The sequence below is a fragment of the Hylobates moloch genome, unplaced genomic scaffold, assembly GCF_009828535.3.
Source record: "Hylobates moloch isolate HMO894 unplaced genomic scaffold, HMol_V3 SCAFFOLD_11, whole genome shotgun sequence".
Lineage (NCBI taxonomy): Eukaryota > Metazoa > Chordata > Mammalia > Primates > Hylobatidae > Hylobates > Hylobates moloch.
In genome coordinates, this window is record NW_026652286.1 from 14,807,108 (window position 1) to 14,823,362 (window position 16,255).

At 45.5% G+C, this 16,255-nt stretch overlaps 1 protein-coding gene across 7 annotated transcripts in view; it reads right to left on the bottom strand.

The window, feature by feature from the left end:
* TCP11L1 (t-complex 11 like 1) overlaps nt 1-16,255 on the bottom strand; it is a 40,204-nt gene that overhangs the window by 7,760 nt on the left and 16,189 nt on the right. For 6 of the 7 annotated variants that reach the window (XM_032166315.2, XM_032166316.2, XM_058446871.1 and 3 more), the window contains 6 exons: nt 14,556-14,676; nt 13,657-13,877; nt 12,698-12,834; nt 10,050-10,246; nt 5,780-5,961; nt 2,916-3,088 (listed from right to left, as the gene is read on the bottom strand). In XM_032166315.2, coding sequence (XP_032022206.1) covers nt 2,916-3,088; nt 5,780-5,961; nt 10,050-10,246; nt 12,698-12,834; nt 13,657-13,877; nt 14,556-14,676 — 1,031 coding nt within the window. The remainder of the gene's footprint in view (nt 1-2,915; nt 3,089-5,779; nt 5,962-10,049; nt 10,247-12,697; nt 12,835-13,656; nt 13,878-14,555; nt 14,677-16,255) is intronic. The other variant, XM_032166320.2, reaches the window with a different exon arrangement.

The following is a 16,255-nucleotide window of genomic DNA, read 5'->3' on the forward strand; positions in this document are numbered from 1 at the left end:
TTGGCCATCGTTGACGATCACATAAAAAGGTGGAAGAATAAAGCAAGAATTACAGGTTCAAAAAAGACTTTTCCTACTAAGCCTCCATGAAAGCAGCTCGTGCTTCCTTCTCTGATGCCTGCATGGAAGTCGTGGGCATTTGTAAACTTGTCCTACTTGGAGGAATAATTTAGGTTGATGCTTTTCTAGTCCATTCCCCTTCACAATGCTTTTGTACTCTTGTGTATCCTCATGAAAAAAGATTTGATCAAGCCACACTTCTTGCAGATTTTATCACAAAAACAATAGAGACATTTATATGGCATAGATTTTTTCAAACTACATGCCTTGCCTCCTGCCTGGGCAATCCTCTCAGGTGCAAATAACTTATACCCTCCTGAGCCTCACAACACAGACAGAAACTGCTGACAGGACAGGGCCTATCACCTTTACTCTTTTTTTCTTTCGAGACACAGTTTCACTCTGTCGCCCAGGCTGCAGTGCAGTGGCACAATCTCAGCTCACTACAACCTCCACCTCCCGAGTTCAAGCGATTCTCCTCCCTCTGCCTCCCGAGTAGCTGGGATTACAGGTGCATGCCACCATGCCCAGCTAATTTTTGTATTATTAGTAGAGGCGGGGTTTCACCATGTTGCCCAGGCTGGTCTTGAAATCCTGACCTCAAGTGATCCGTCCGCCCCGGCCTCCCAAAGTGCTGGAACTACAGGCGTGAGCCACTGCACCCGGCTCTATCACCTTTCTTCTTTTTTTTTTCTTCATTTTTGAAATGGAGTTTCCCTCTTGTCTCCCAGGCTGGAGTGCAATGGCGCGATCTCGGCTCACTGCAACCCCCGCCTCCCGGGTTCAAGTGATTCTCCTGCCTCAGCCTTTCAAGTAGCTGGGATTACAGGCACACGCCACCATGCCCAGGAAATTTTTGTATTTTTCGTAGAGATGGGGTTTCACCATGTTGGCCCGGCTGGTCTCAAACTCCTGACCTCAGGTAATCTGCCCACCTTGGCCTCCCAAATGCTGGGATTACAGGCATGAGTCATCACACCTGGCCCTATCACCCTTATTCTCTTTCTTTTTTTTTTTTTGAGACAGACTTTCGCTCTTGTTGCCCAGGCTGGAGTGCAATGGCGCAATCTCGGCTCACCGCAATCTCCACCTCTCAGGTTCAAGCGATTCTCCTGCCTCAGCCTCCCAAGTAGCTAGGATTATAGGCATGCACCACCATGCCTGGCTAATTTTGTATTTTTAGTAAAGCCAGAGTTTCTACATGTTGGTCAGGCTGGTCTCAAACTCCCAATCTCAGGTGATCTGCCCGGCTCGGCCTCCCAAAGTGCTGGGATTATAGGCGTGAGCCACTGTGCTCAGCACCCTTATTCTTAAGTTGGTTTGGTTCTCTAAGGTTCCCAGGGCTGGCAGCCTCACCGAAGTAGAAATCTTTGTATTGTTCCTACCCAAAGACTGGTTTTTCTTTTCTTTCTTTCTTTCTTCCTTTTAGAAACAGGGTCTTGCTCTGTCACCCAGGCTAGAGTACAGTGGTGAAACTGTAGCTCACTGCAGCCTCAAACTCCTGGGCTCAAGTGATCCTCCTGCCTCAGCCTCCCGAGTAGCAAGGACTACAGACACATGTCACTAACCTGGCTAATTTTATTTTTTAAGTTTTTGTAGAGATGGGGTCTCACTATGCTGCCCGGATAGTCTCGAACTCCTGGTTTTAAGTGATCCTCCCCTTAAGGGCTGGTTTTCAATCTGTCGATAACTGGCTATTACAAAACAACCCAGGCAGCAGGATGAGTAGCAACTTGCTGGCCACAGGTCTACTTACAGGCACTTTCCTGCTTCCCTACCAAGGTTGTGAGTATAAATTTTGGCTGGGTGCAGTGGTTTGTGCCGGTTAACCCCAGCACTTTGGGAGGCTGAGGCAGGTGGATGGATCACTTGAGTCCAGGAATTTGAGACCAGCCTGGCCAACATGGCAAAACTCCGTCTTTACAAAATATGCAAAAAATTAGCTGGGTGTGGTGGTGCATGCCTGTAGTCCCAGCTACTTGGGAGTCTGAGGTGGGAGGACTGCTTGAGCCTGGGAGGTGGAGTGCAAAGGTGGAGTGCAGTGAGCCGCGATCGCACCACTGCACTCCAGTCTGGAAGACAGAGTGAGACCCTGTCTCAAAAACAAACAAACAAAACTATGTATTCACAGTATACAGCATGATGTTTTAAATATATGTATATACTACGAAATGATTAAATCAAGCTAATTAACAGAATTTTTCATAAAGCCATGCTGTGATAACTAATAGCTAATGCAGAATATTTTAAATATTTTATAGAATATGCATTAAAATATTTTAATACTTCAAGTTTATTATAAATTTTAAATAGCAATATCTTAATATTACCATTTTAAGTTTTATTATATTTGATATGTTAATAGTATTACATACTAATATTTAACAATATTTTAATAGTATTTTTAAATAACATCTTCATTTTACTATTCAGCTCTTTTGGTAACAGCTCCTATTTACCGAGCACTTACTATGTGCTGCCAGGCACTACAGAAAGCGCTTCACCTTCTCATCCCAGTGAGTCCCTGCAGCGACGACCGTGTAAGGTTGCTGCCCTTATTCCCGCTTTAGAGATGAGGAAACTCAAGTGTCAAGTTACACGCCCAAGCTGCACGGAAGCCCTGGGACACTGCTTGTGAACCCAGGAGAGTGATTCCAAGGTCGCAGCCCTTAGAACAATGATGGCTGCCTGGTCCTGTGCCCGTCTGTTGGGTGGCCCTGGTCTCTCTGTGGTGCTTCATTACACCATCTCCTCACCCATCAGCACGTTAACTCCAGCTAAGCCCTCAGGTTTCTTCAGAGGGACCCGTCCTCCAGCCCCTCAGAGGGGCTGCTGCCTGCCTTCCCCAAACGTACCCATGATCCTACGAATGGGGTCATCGGGGCTGGCCACGGCCTGGATCTGGCCCTTGAGCACGGTCTCCTTGTCCGTGGTGAAGGGGGAGGACCCACACAGGGAGAGGCAGCTGCTCACCTCCAGGCACACCTTCTCCCCGATGGTAGTGAGGACGTCCTTCAGATGGAAGGAGCTGGGGCAGAGGAGGGGAGAAAGGCCCTATAAGTAAAATACACCTCTAACCGGCTCCAACTGCCCACACCCGGGTGAGAATGACAGCACCAATAACTGGATTTGTGTGTTCAAGGGACAATTTGAGACTCTTTTCCCTGCCACCTTACCTCTCAGGCTGTGCATACCTGACCAGGGGGACTTTCTTTCTCTCCCTCTGCTAGAAAGGACAGTGGGAAGGGCAGGGGCTCAGAGTATACCAGGACCAACGACCCAAAGCACCACTTCCTGTTAGCCTCTGTGTGATAAAATCAGCCTGGAATGACCTCAGAATATCTCAAAATACCTCTGGAGGAATACACAGGAAAGCAGGCATTTGGTAGCTGTGGGACAAGAGGGAGAGAGAAACTCTTCATTGGGTGCCCTTTTGTACCTTTTGATTTTTGAAACATGCACATGTATTAACTAAATTTTAAAAGAATAAAGAGGCCAGGCTCGGTGGCTCACGCCTATAATCCCAGAACTTTGGGAGGCCAAGGCAGATGGATCAGGAGTTCGAGGTCAGGAGTTCAAGACCAGCCTGGCCAACATGGTGAAACCCCATCTCTACTAAAAATACAAAAAGATTAGCTGGGCATTGTGGCAGGTGCCTGTAATCCCAGCTACTGGGGAGACTGTGGTAGGAGAATCACTTGAACCCAGGAAGTGGAGGTTGCAGTGAGCCGAGATCGCGTCATTGCACTCCAGCCCGGGCAACAAGAGTGAAACTCCACCTCAAAAAAATAAAAAAAATTTAAAAATTTAAAAATTTTTAAAAATAAAAGAATAACGAAAAGTGAGATCCTAAAGTTAAAAAAAAAGAGTACCTGGATACCCTGGGTCCCTCAGGCTCTCCCAGGGTGCCTGTGGGGAGCCCCCATGCTGGCAGGCATGCTGTGAGAAGGTAACTGCCTCTGTTCTGGGTCTAGATCCTTTGTATGTAGAATTACTGGGGGGCATGGGAGCAAGCCCTGGCACTCACCATTGGCACCAGCTCTGTGCCCACCCCTGCAGGGCCAGGGAGGCTATGCGAGTGCAAGGCTGGGCTCCCAAGAAAGCGCTGACCTGGGTCCCCCCCTCAGCGGGAGCTTTGACAGAGTAGTTCTCCAGGCAGGGGACCTAGGTGACAGCCCAGAGCTGCATCTGTGCAAAGGCCTCAGGCTAGGCCCTCAGCTGAGCAAAGAGTTTCCTGGCCTCTCAGCAAACTAGTTTGACTGTCAAAACTGTTGAGCCCCTAGTCACAACTTACGGACACGTCCCACACTGCACTGAACACACCCATGCTTTGTGAAAATTCAGCAGCAAAATTCCTCCATTTTGTAAGGATGAGAATGTTTAGTGGGTACTTCCCTTGAAGAAGTCTCTGAATTGGACCTTGTCAGATAGAGCATTTACTTAGAACCACTCAAAGATATTCTATAGGCTGGAAACCACAGAAGTCACCCAACATGACTCCACACTAGGAGCGGTCACTGAAGCCTGCACGCGTGCAGATGCGGACTCGTGCTGGGTAAGAAAATGACGCGTTACACTTGGCACAGAACGCCTAAGGGAACATGCAAGGGCAAAACATTTCAACCACATACATGCAGCTCTGCAGGAATATAGCTGGTTTCTCTCATGACCTTCCTCTAGGGGTCTGCTTTTCACTGTTAGTTGGTTATGAAAGCAATTCAGTGGGTAGCAACCAGTATTTTTTTTTTATGGAATAAGAATAGAGTAGAAAGTATCAGGCTGCATTAAACATAGTTAGGGTCAGCAGTTCCATTTTGAGAGGTTTTCGTTTCTGTTACATGTGTGTTAAGTGTGTACTAGGTCACAATGGAAAATGAATTTCTTACTGTGGGTCCTAGTCACAAACATTTTTGTCCCAATTAATGTCTCTGGGTTTCAGTTTCTTCATAAGCTCCAGTAAAAGTTTAATACATTTGAATGGCTTTGGGAGAGGAATAAAGCACTCAACAAACATCAAACACAAGAATCTTGGAGGTCAAGAGACAAAGACAACCCCATTAAAGAAGGAAGGGGTCAGACAGCATTCTGCTCCCTGCGTAGGGAGACCCCTAAATGAGTTGATGGCACTCAACACCGAGCCAGGCCCCGGGAGCAGCATGCTAACAGGGAATGGAGGGCCGCGGGACCTCTAAGCCCAGGATCTCCAATTCCTCAAGGCAAGCAACCATTGAAACCAGCGCTCCCCACCCTGCCCATGGCTTACTCCCCAGCCTGAGCCACCTCTTCTCTCACCTCCTAAATGCTCCCTCACATCTACTATGTGCCCCATGCCAAAATTTAAACTTAAGGGCATAAATCTAATTACGTTCCCCCTCTTGCTTCAAACCCTTCAATGGCTCCCTACTGCTCTTAGGACAATAACCCAACTCCTTGGTGTGGCCTCTAAGGCCCAATAGGCTACTCAGCTAGTCACACACATTTTAAAGCCACTATCCTAGAGCTTTGCTAACCCTGCAGCAGATTCTAACTTTGACCCTATGACCCTGAATAAACTCTGCTGGGGTCTTTGCCAAGTGAACCGACTGAGACAGCAAGGTTTCTTCTCGGTTCCTAGAGAGTGGCCCTGGGTTCTGCCTTACAGTGGGAGACCCCTCTGGGAGACTCCAGTTGGCTCTCTGACATCCACTGCCTCCCATCCACGCATGAAAGTTCCACTTACGGCAGGTGCATATCTGTTAGCAAAATCTTCACAATCATCTTGAGTTTCTCAGCAAAGTCGGCCTGGCTGGAAATTCCTGGGGCTGCCATGCTGAAGGTGACCAGCAACACAGCCCCCAGGATGGTCAGTTGTTCCAGCTGCAACTGGAGCTCATGGAAGCGAGACTGGTCCATTAAAACTGTCTGTAATGAATAGAAGAGACCATCGCTGAGCTGCAGGTCCAGGCTGGCCAGCAGAGGGCGGGGGCGCCACAGCCCCCACACCTGCCTCTGCAGCTTCCCTCAGGGTTTGCGCTAGTGTGTCAGAGCTTTCAGGGAGTCCGGTGTGAAATAACCCCTCTATCTCACAGCCATTCCTCCTGAGCAAGGATGCAGTATAGTGCCCTCACTAAGAACACAGACAGGCCTGGGTGTAAAGCCAGGCTCCGTGCTTAATAGCATGACCTCCCCGGTTGGCCGCGGTGGGCTCACGCCTGTAATCCCAGAACTTTGGAAGGCCAAGGCGGGCAGATCACCTGAGGTCAGGAGTTCAAGACCAGCCTGACCAACATGGTGAAACCCCATCTCTACTAAAAATACAAAACTAGCCGGGTGTGGTGCACATGCCTATAATCCCAGCTACTCGGGAGGATGAGGCAGGAGAATCTCTTGAACCCAGGAAGCAGATGTTGCAGTGAGCTGAGATTGCACCTTTGTACTTCAGCCTGGGCAACAAGAGTGAAACTCCTTCTCAAAAAAAAAAAAAAAAAAATAGCATGACCTCATGCAAGCATCCCCAACTTTGTCAGGCCTCTGCAGAATGGGGACTCCCACACCACAGGGCTGTTTTAAAGTTGAAGAAAGATGCTACATATAAAGTGGCTGGCAGAGCCAGCACTCGATAAATAAAAGTTATACCTATTGTTAGGAAGAAAAGTATAATGAGGCACAGACCTAGGGTCATCAACTCCTCCCAGTTTGTCTCGGACTGTCCCAGTTTTCAAATGGAAATTCCCAAGTTCTGTGAACCCTCACTCAGTCCCTAGCAAACTAGGACAGCCAGTCACCCTGTACAGAGCAATGGAAGGCCAGGTGCGACGGTGGATGCCTGCAGTCCCAGCTACTGGGAGGCTCAGGCAGAAGGACTGCTGAGGCCGGAAGTTTGAGGCTGCAGTGCACTATGATTATGCCTATGAATAGCCACTACACTGCAGCTTGGACAACATCGTGAGACTCCATCTTAAAACAATAACAAAAAAAATCCCAGAGCAATGGAAGGGAGGACTGCCTTGCAGGCAGAGCCTACACTTATTCATCTTGGTACCCGCTCAGCACCCAGCACAAGGGAAGCTCGTAAGAACTGGCAAGTAAATAAAGAAGAGAAAGAAACAGGAAGCACAGAGAGTAGAAGTGACAGAGAACAACCTAAAGCCTCCCAGAAAGCAGGCACATTCCCATGACTGCCTCCCCCATGTTAAAGACAGTCCTGGGTCCTGCCAGGCCAGCGCTCCCCACCCATGTGGGTGAGGGAAAGAGAAGGGAAAGGCTGCACAGATGGGCATCTGATCTGAGAGTTTACAGGCTCATCGAATGGACTCTAACGACCTTTCTTGCTGTCAGAAACTGAGATTTGCCAAATCAAGACATGAACAATGTGGGGTCACAGCCAAGAAGTAAAAACCCTGAGGATTGAGAATCCTCTGCTGATACAAATACAATCCCAATCCTCATCGTCGGCGTGTTTTCTGACTTCACATGGCTTTGTGGCTTCCCAACAGCCCGCAGGATATGAGTTTAGGATGCAGATTGCTAAGGATCAATTCCTGGAGTAGACAGCTGTCCCCAGGGACCATCACCATCTTCCCCACAGTGTTTTTTTTCTTTTCTTTTGTATTTATTTTTTTTTACAAGAGAGCGTTTATTTATAAGACTGCCAAGTGAGGAGGCTGGAGAACAGGTCTCACATCCCCCTCTCCATAGAGAGGGCTTAGGGATATTTATGGGATGAAGAAGCAGGGGTATCTAAGGCCTGGGGAAGATGATCAGCTGTGGGGAAAAGGGAGGTATTGGATGGTCTCCCACAGCTATTTTTAAATAGAAATGTCAAGCTGGGAACTTCCCTCCAGAAGAGAACATGCCACAGTTCAAAGGGAACATTTTCCCATCTCCAATTTGACATTCTCTTTAGAGCTTCCTCCAGCACAAAACAGGGAACTCAGAGGCAAGAGGCGAAACCTTAAGCTCACAACTTCTTGAAAGGAAAAATAAGGAACTTATAAGAAAGATATTTAGAGAAGGATCTGGATCTGAGGCTGTGATAAGAAGCTCACGTACCCCCCAAAAAGAGGGGGGGAGTCTACATAACAAAACAGCTATTTAGAGAAACACTGGGGGAATCCCTTCTTAGTCATCTTCTTAAAGAGGTCTTGCAGTTAGAAGTACGTATTGTGAAAAACATAAAAAGAAAAAATATTGTTCAGCATGGAAGGGGAAGAAGTTTCTTTAGATAAAGCTGTGAACAACCACACCTCTGTTGTGGTTTCCATCAAGATGAGTAGAAACAGGAGAGAAGTTCAGCAGCACAGATTGGAGCCTCGTACATTGCTGGTGGGATTGTGAAATGATGCAGCTGCTTTGGAAATCAGTTTGGCAGTTCCTCAAAATGTTAAACTTAAGAGTCACCATGTATGTAACCCAGCAATTCTAATCCTAGGTATGTAACCAAGGTAAAAACATATGTCATGCAAAAACTTGTACTGGAATATTCACAGAAGCATAATTTATAATAACAACCCAAATGTTTGTCAACTGATGAATAAACAAAATGTGGTACATTCATACAGTAAAATACATTATTCAGCCTAAAAAAGAAAGGAGGGCTGGGCGTGGTAGCTCATGCCTGTAATCCCAACACTGGGAGGCCAAGGAGGGAGGATCACTTGAGGCCAGGAGTTTAAGATCAGCCTGAGTAACATTGCGAGACCCGTCTCTACAAAAAACACATTTAAAAATTAGCTGGGTGTGGTGGTACACTCTTGTAGTCCTAGCTACCCAGGAGGCTGAGGCAGGAGGATCACTTGGGCCCTGAAGTTCAAAGTTACAGTGAGCTATTGTACCACCTAGCCTGAGCAACACAATGAGACCCTGTCTCTAAAATTTAAAAAAAACCCAGAAAGGGAACACTGACAAATACTACAACATAAATGAACCTTGAAGGCATTATGCTAAGTAAAGTAAGCCAGACCCAAAAGGACAAAGATAGTATAATTCCACTCATATGAGGTACCAGGATTAGTCCAATTCATAGAGACTCAAAGTAGAATGGTGGCTGCCAGGGGCCAGGGCACAGGGACAGTGGGAATTACTGTTTCGTGTGTTTGGTGGGAAGACAGTTTCACAGAAGGAAAAATGAAAATGTTCTGGAGATGGCTGGTGGCAATGGTTGCACAACAATGTGAATGCACTTAATGCCACTGAACTGGACAGCTAGAAATGGTTAAAATGGTAAATTTTATGTTATATGTATTTTACCACAGCAACAACAAAAAACAACAGAGTGGAAAAGAGGACTAAAGTACTGCTATATATGCTACAACATGAAAAAACATCGGTGAAAGAAGCCAGGCACAAAAGGCTGGTAGTGTATGATTTCATTTAAATAAAATGTCCAGGATAGGCAAATCCATAGAGACAGAAAGCAGATTTGTGGCTTCAGGGGTTGGAGGGAGGGGGAAAGGGCAGTGACCGCTGATGCGTGCAGCGTTTCTATTGGAGGTGATGAAAATGTTCTCAATTAAACAGTGGCAATGGATGCATAACTCTGTGACTACACTAGAAAACACTGAGTTGTACACTTTAAAAGGGAGAATCTTCTGGTAAATGAATATCAGAATAAAGCTATTCTTTTTATTTTTTATTTATTTACTTATTTTATTTTTTGAGACGGAGTCTCGCTCTGTCGCCCAGGCTGGAGTGTAGTGGTGCAATCTCGGCTCACTGCAAGCTCCACCTCCCAGGTTCAAGCAATTCTCTGCCTCAGCCTCCCAAGTAGCTGGGGCTACAGGCCCCTGCTACCACGCCCAGCTAATTTTTTGTAATTTTAGTACAGAGGGTGTTTTGCCATGTTGCCCAGGCAGGTCTCGAACTCCTGACCTCAAGCAATCTGCCTGCCTCTGCCTCCCAAAGTGCTGGGATTACAGGAGTGAGCCACCGTGCCTGGCCAAACTATTCTTTTTAAAAAGTTCAGCAGCACAAAAACAAATATGAGTCGTGAGATGGCTCAGGAGACCTACTTCGGGGAACGGCCTCTGGAGGTGGTCCCACTTCAGAAGCTTCAGGTAAGCATAATTCTGGACAGCAACAGGGCTCAGCCTGGGCATGTCCCCAGAGCCAGCAGCCGCTCCCCCCACTGGCAGGGCGTGTTTATACTTCTGAGTCATAAGGTCCTCTGAGGCTTCTTCCAGCCACTGGGTGACAAAGTCCAGGGAATCTGTGAAAAACAAAGCTGCACACATTACCTTGACACCAAGAAGGGATGTTTCTCGGAATTACTTAAGGGACAATCGATGTCGTGGCGGAGTGATAAAGTAGAAAGTATGAACTTTGGAATCAAATAAAACTTGGATCAAATCATAGTAGTGCCAATGACTAACTGAGGGATCTCAGGCAAGTCATAATGTGTCTGAGTTCCAGATGCCTGATATAGGGAAATTTACAACACCCACCTCACAGGCTGTTGTGAGGATTAAACAAGATAATGAATAAGCCAGGCATGGTGGCGCATGCCTGTAATCCCAGCACTTTGGGAGGCTGAGATGGGAAGACTGCTTGAGCCCAGGAGTTCGAGACCAGCCTGGGCAATGTGGCAAGGCTCTGTCTCTACAAAAGATACAAAAATTAGCCGGGCATGGTGGCACATGCCTGTAGCCCCAGCTAGTTGGGAGGCTGAGGCAGGAGAATCACTTGAGTCCCAGAGGTTGAAGTTGCAGTGAGTGGTGATCACACCACTGTACTCCAGCCTGGGGGACAGAGCTAGACCCTGTCTAAAATAATAATAATAATAATAAAATAATAATAATAATAATAACAAATATATGACACCTAGCCAGGCCTTGCCACCCACCTGGTATTTAACAAACCTTCCTTCCCTTCTCTCCCATCCTGACCACTGCATAAGATGGGCCCCAAAGCCCTGGCGACTCCAGCTCTAGAGACAGATGGGATGAGACACTGGCTAGAGTTTCCCTGTGTCAAGTATCCTCTAGACTGATGATGAGGCTTTTCCTTGTTTAGATCTTAACCTTGTATCAATCTGGCTTCCTTTCGACCTGGGGGAAAGTGAACTCTGTCAGGGAACCCATCTGGCTTTCAGCAGCCCTCGTGCACCCCTGCTTTTCTAAGCTAGGTAATGCAGGGGGCACACTGAGGGGATACAGAGAGAGAGCTGGAGGATCTCACACATCATCTGATAAAAACTGCGCCTGTCAGGTCCCAGGGGGTGTTGCAGCTCTGTCAGTGGAGGCTTCCTACTTCCTTAAAACCAAGTGGGTGGCCAAGGTCACAGCTGTGGTTTGCTCTTCACTGGGACAGGGGGATGCAGCTTCAGTTTGCCCTGAGCTCTCGGTCATGACTGCTGGGCCATCTGGCTTCACCCTCTCTTCTGCAGACAGCATTCTCCGTAACCCCCCAGCTTTGGGAAACCCAGGCTTTCTTGTTGTGAGTTAAGTGCTAGATGCAGGCACTGTAGCTGCTTCCACCCTACCAGTGAGTCCTCCACTATGCCCCAGCTTCCAGGACCAGGCCTTAATATTATGGCTCTTCAGGCTACAAAACTCTGCCTAGCAGAGGTTGCAGTGAGCAGAGATCGTGCCACTGCACTCCAGCCTGGGTGACAGAGTGAGGAAGACTCTATCTCAAAGAAAACAACAACAACAACAACAAAAACTCTTCCCAGTACTTTCACAACACTGGTGCAAGTGTGAGCTTGTGGTCAATCCATTCTGGTCAAAAATCTCCCAAAACCTGTTTCCAACATCTGTAAAATGGGGTTAAAAAAAAGGTGCCTGGCTCATCAGCTTACTGTGTGAGGATTACACATGATCATGCATATCCAGCCCTTGGCACAAGCTTGGTACTTAGTAAATATTACCGAACTTCTTCTACTTCTACCTCTACCCTGCCCTTTCCCAACCTCCCCCGGCCCCAGCACCACCTCAGACTCCTCTGCCTGGGGCTGGATGAATCAGCTGCGTGGGGCATTCACTTAACTAATCTGGTCAGGCAACCCAACCAACCCAGAGACTGCTGTTTTCATCTCCTCGTCAGCAAAGTTAGAGGCAAAATGGAATTCATCATACATTGAATCTGAAGACTGAAATTTACCCAGAATGTCAGCTAGCAATGCAGAGACCATAAAAAGCACCCTAGAAATACAACGTAGTTTTGGATTCTGAGAGTCGTCTGCTTTCTGCAGACATCGGAGAGGTTCATAAAAATGAGACTCTTCCTGGGTATGAAACAAGAAGATTTACGCATCCAGAACAAAAGCAAAGTTAAATTTCCTGCTATGCCACACAGGGAGAAGAAAAGTGAATTAACAGTCACAGGATATCTGTCATGTTTTCAAAAATCAAGACCAAGAATGTATTTTACTTCAAACTGGTGTTTTCATCAAAAAACCATTTATAATTTAGGACTTCATTGTTTTTAATTTCTATTCTCATAGCCTACTCACATTCCTTTTGCTTGTCAATTAAGTTTTCTTTTCAACGCTTAACAACTCTAGATGTAGTCCCAACATTTTGTGCTTTTCCTTCTTCAAATTAGACTATTCTCCTACTAAATTTTAGTTTTGTTCTGAAAATAATACTATGCAACAAGCTATGGCAGCTAAAATGAACAACCACAGACAACAAAAAAAGTCACAAAATATTTAACATACTTGGTTGCCTCTCCAAAATCTCTTGAAACTTCTTCCTTTCGTACTCAACTGACTGCTGCATGAGATGAGGCCTGATGCTACTGATAGCAAAGTTGGCCATGTCCACTTTCATTAGGTCCAACACAGAAAAAATTTCTCTGAAAGAAAAGAGGATTTAGAACCAAGCACTTGTAAAGTAAACACAGCATTAAAGGAAAAGAGGACCAGAGGCGTGGCTCACACCTGTAATCCCGACACTTTGGGAGGCCAAGGTGAGAGGACTGCTTGAGCCTAGGAGTTCCAGACCAGCCTGGGCAGCATAGCAAATGTGCCAACATGATAAGAACTGATGGATCCACATGACGGGCCTGTGAGTGTTGATTGTACTGCTTTTGTAACTTTTCTGTAGGTTTGGAATTTTTCAAAAGAAAATGTTGAAGGAAATTGATGTATAAAAAATATATCTATGTATCAAAATGGTAAGAGTGATTGTGCCTCTGAGAGGTAAAATTATGAGTAAATGTCTTCTTTTTACTTTTCTGCATTTTACAAAATGTTTTTTGTTTTTTTTTAATCCATGAGTACCAAGACTTCAGGAAGTTTAAATTGAAAATAGTTCTGATCTGGGCACAGTGGCTCACGCCTGTAATCCCAGCACTTTGGAAGGCCAAGGTGGCCAATCACCTGAGGTCAGGAGTTCGAGACCAGCCTGGCCAACGTAGTGAAACACCATCTCTACTAAAAATACAAAAATTAGCTGGGCATGGTGGCGCGTGCCTATAATCCCAGCTACTCAGGAGGCTGAGGCACGAGAATTGCTTGAATCCAGGAGGTGGAGGTTGCAGTGAGCCGAGATCACGCCATTGCACTCCAGCCTGGGTGACAGAGCGAGACTCCGCCTCAAAAAAAAAAAAAAAAGAAAAAAAAGAAAATGCCTCTGAATTGTAGTTGCACGGAGTATGATTAACATATTTCCATACCTGAAAAGGGGCACTATTTCCTTAATGTCCTTTAGTTTCTTAACTTCCTCATCTCGAGCAGGTGCACACAGTGTCCCCATCATGCCAATAATGAATTCTGCCAGCTTAGAAATGTCTAGGGCCCCATTCTCTGCTTCCTGCTTTATCAGATCCAGATCCAAGACTTCTGTTATCTGGTTTCTCAGTCTAGTATGACCAGGCAGCAAGAAAGATAAGAGAGTCTACAAGAGAACACAGCTACGTTTAATCAAAATTCCTTAGACGTCATTTCTAATTATATGTAATTTATAACTATCCAAATAAGGGCTTATCAATTGCTACGTAATACTGCACATATTTTACTTCTTATTCAACAAACCTACAGAAAAACATGTTTACAAATCATTTACAATAGCTACTTAAGCTTCCATTTAAGCCCTAGGTAGCAATTAAATGGATAGAAGAAAAAACTGTTAATGGTGAAAAAAGAAAAGCATGTTTATTAATGTGAGACTGTGAGTCAACCACAGATGACAATTTCCATGCATACATTTCTTCTTTGATGCTATTGCTAAAGGCGCTGCAAAAACAGTCCCTCTACCTAAAGCTTTCTCTGCCCCAAAGGCTGAGTCACTTTTTGGCCATTATAAATGGAATGTGTCCACACCTATTAAAATTTATAAATAACCTAGATTTTGTGAAATAACTTTATTGTCTTAAATGCCTTCAGGTTATCATGGTTTGCTTAAAACTTTTTTTTAAAAAAGGACATTAAGCCAAAAACACTCTTGATCCACTTCCTGGCAAGTAATTTAACTTCTTGATCCTTCAATTTCTTTAAAGACTTCTGATGGTGACACAAGAAGTTGAATAAACACTCCTAACACCAGAAAAGCATCACAATTCACTCTTTGCCTCACCTCTTTGATTTCTCCTACAAGTTTGATAGCATGGTCATATGCTGGGGGGTCTTCACTTAGCTGCACACTCAAGCAATCCCAAAATGCTTTATGTACAATCTCCTTTACTCTCTTCTTCAAGCTGGGGCAGTGAAAAAAAAAGGCGGGGCAAAAACCAAAATATTTGAGTTTCAATTCACTTTCAAAAGCACAAATACTATGGGTTTAGGGTAAGATCAATCCCAGTGATTCAGACCAAGGAAAGATTTCCCAGGCATACTTCGACTGATGGCATACTTTATTTTAAGTTAGGGATTTTTTGCAATAAGCATCTCATCGGAAAGAATCGCTCTCAACTAACTGGATAGCCAACATTAATCCAAGAAACAGCATATGACAGTGCCATATAATAAGAATATTGGAAAGTTCAAAGCTGTTAATTTTAGTTCCCTGTTACTAGTAAGTTTCCTAAGATGTTTATAATGAGGTAGTCTAAGATAACAATTTAGGCTGGGCGTTGTGACTTACGCCTGTAATCCCAGCACTTTTGGAGGCCGAGGCAGGCAGATCACCTGAGGTGAGGAGTTCGAGATCAGCCTGGCCAGAGGTTGCAGTGAGCCGAGATAGTGCCACTACACTCCAGCCTGGACAACAGAGCGAGACTCTGTCTCAAAAAAATAAAATAATAATAATAAGATAACAATTCAGTATGTAGTAGGTTGAAGGACTTTATTTCCTAAAAATATCATATTTCCATGTGATACATGGGACAACTGCTTAACTAGGTACCAAACTGTAACAATTTATATATACAACATAACATTTCATTAAAACCAGTATTGGCCAGGTGTGGTGGCTCATGCCTGTAATCCCAGCATTTTGGGAGGCCAAGGCGGAAGGATCACCTGAGGTCAGGAATTCAAGACCAGCCTGGCCAACATGGTGAAATACTATCTCTACTAAAAATACAAAAATTAGCTGGGTATGGTGGCGCATGCTTTATAGTCCCAGCTACTCAGGAGGCTGAGGCAGGGGAATTGCTTGAACCTAGGAGGTGGAGGCTGCAGTGGGCTGAGATTGCACCACTGCACTCCAGCCTGGGCAACTGAGCAAGATTCCGTCTCAAAAAACAACAACAATGGCCGGCGCAGTGGCTCACACCTGTAGTCCCAGCACTTTGGGAGGCTGAGGTGGATGGATCACAAGGTCAGGAGTTTGAGACCACCCTGACCAACAAGGTGAAACCCTGTCTCTACTAAAAATACAAAAATTAGCTGGGCATGGTGGTGCACGCCTGTAATCCCAGCTACTCAGGAGACTGAGGCAAGAGAATCGCTTGGACCCGGGAGGCAGAGGTTGCAGTGAGCCAAGATCATGCCACTGCACTCCAGCCTGGGCGACAGAGCCAGACTCCGTCTCAAAAAACAACAACAACAACAACGATAAAAATGTCTTTCTGTCTTGAGCACAAAACAAGCAATTCTTCATTATTCAATGCAAAAAAGTACTATCTTTGCAGATTTAAGAAATCTCTGTGAAGTCATATTTAGAAGCTTCCTATGGGAGACACTTGCCAGCACAGCAGCCACTCCTCCTTTTGTTAACAGAATCCCAGTGTTTTTCAGGGCAACAATATACTCTGCCTGTGACAATAAATCACGACTAATCTAATAAGCCCATCACAGCAGTTCATTCCCTTTTACCCGACTTAAGCTCTCCAG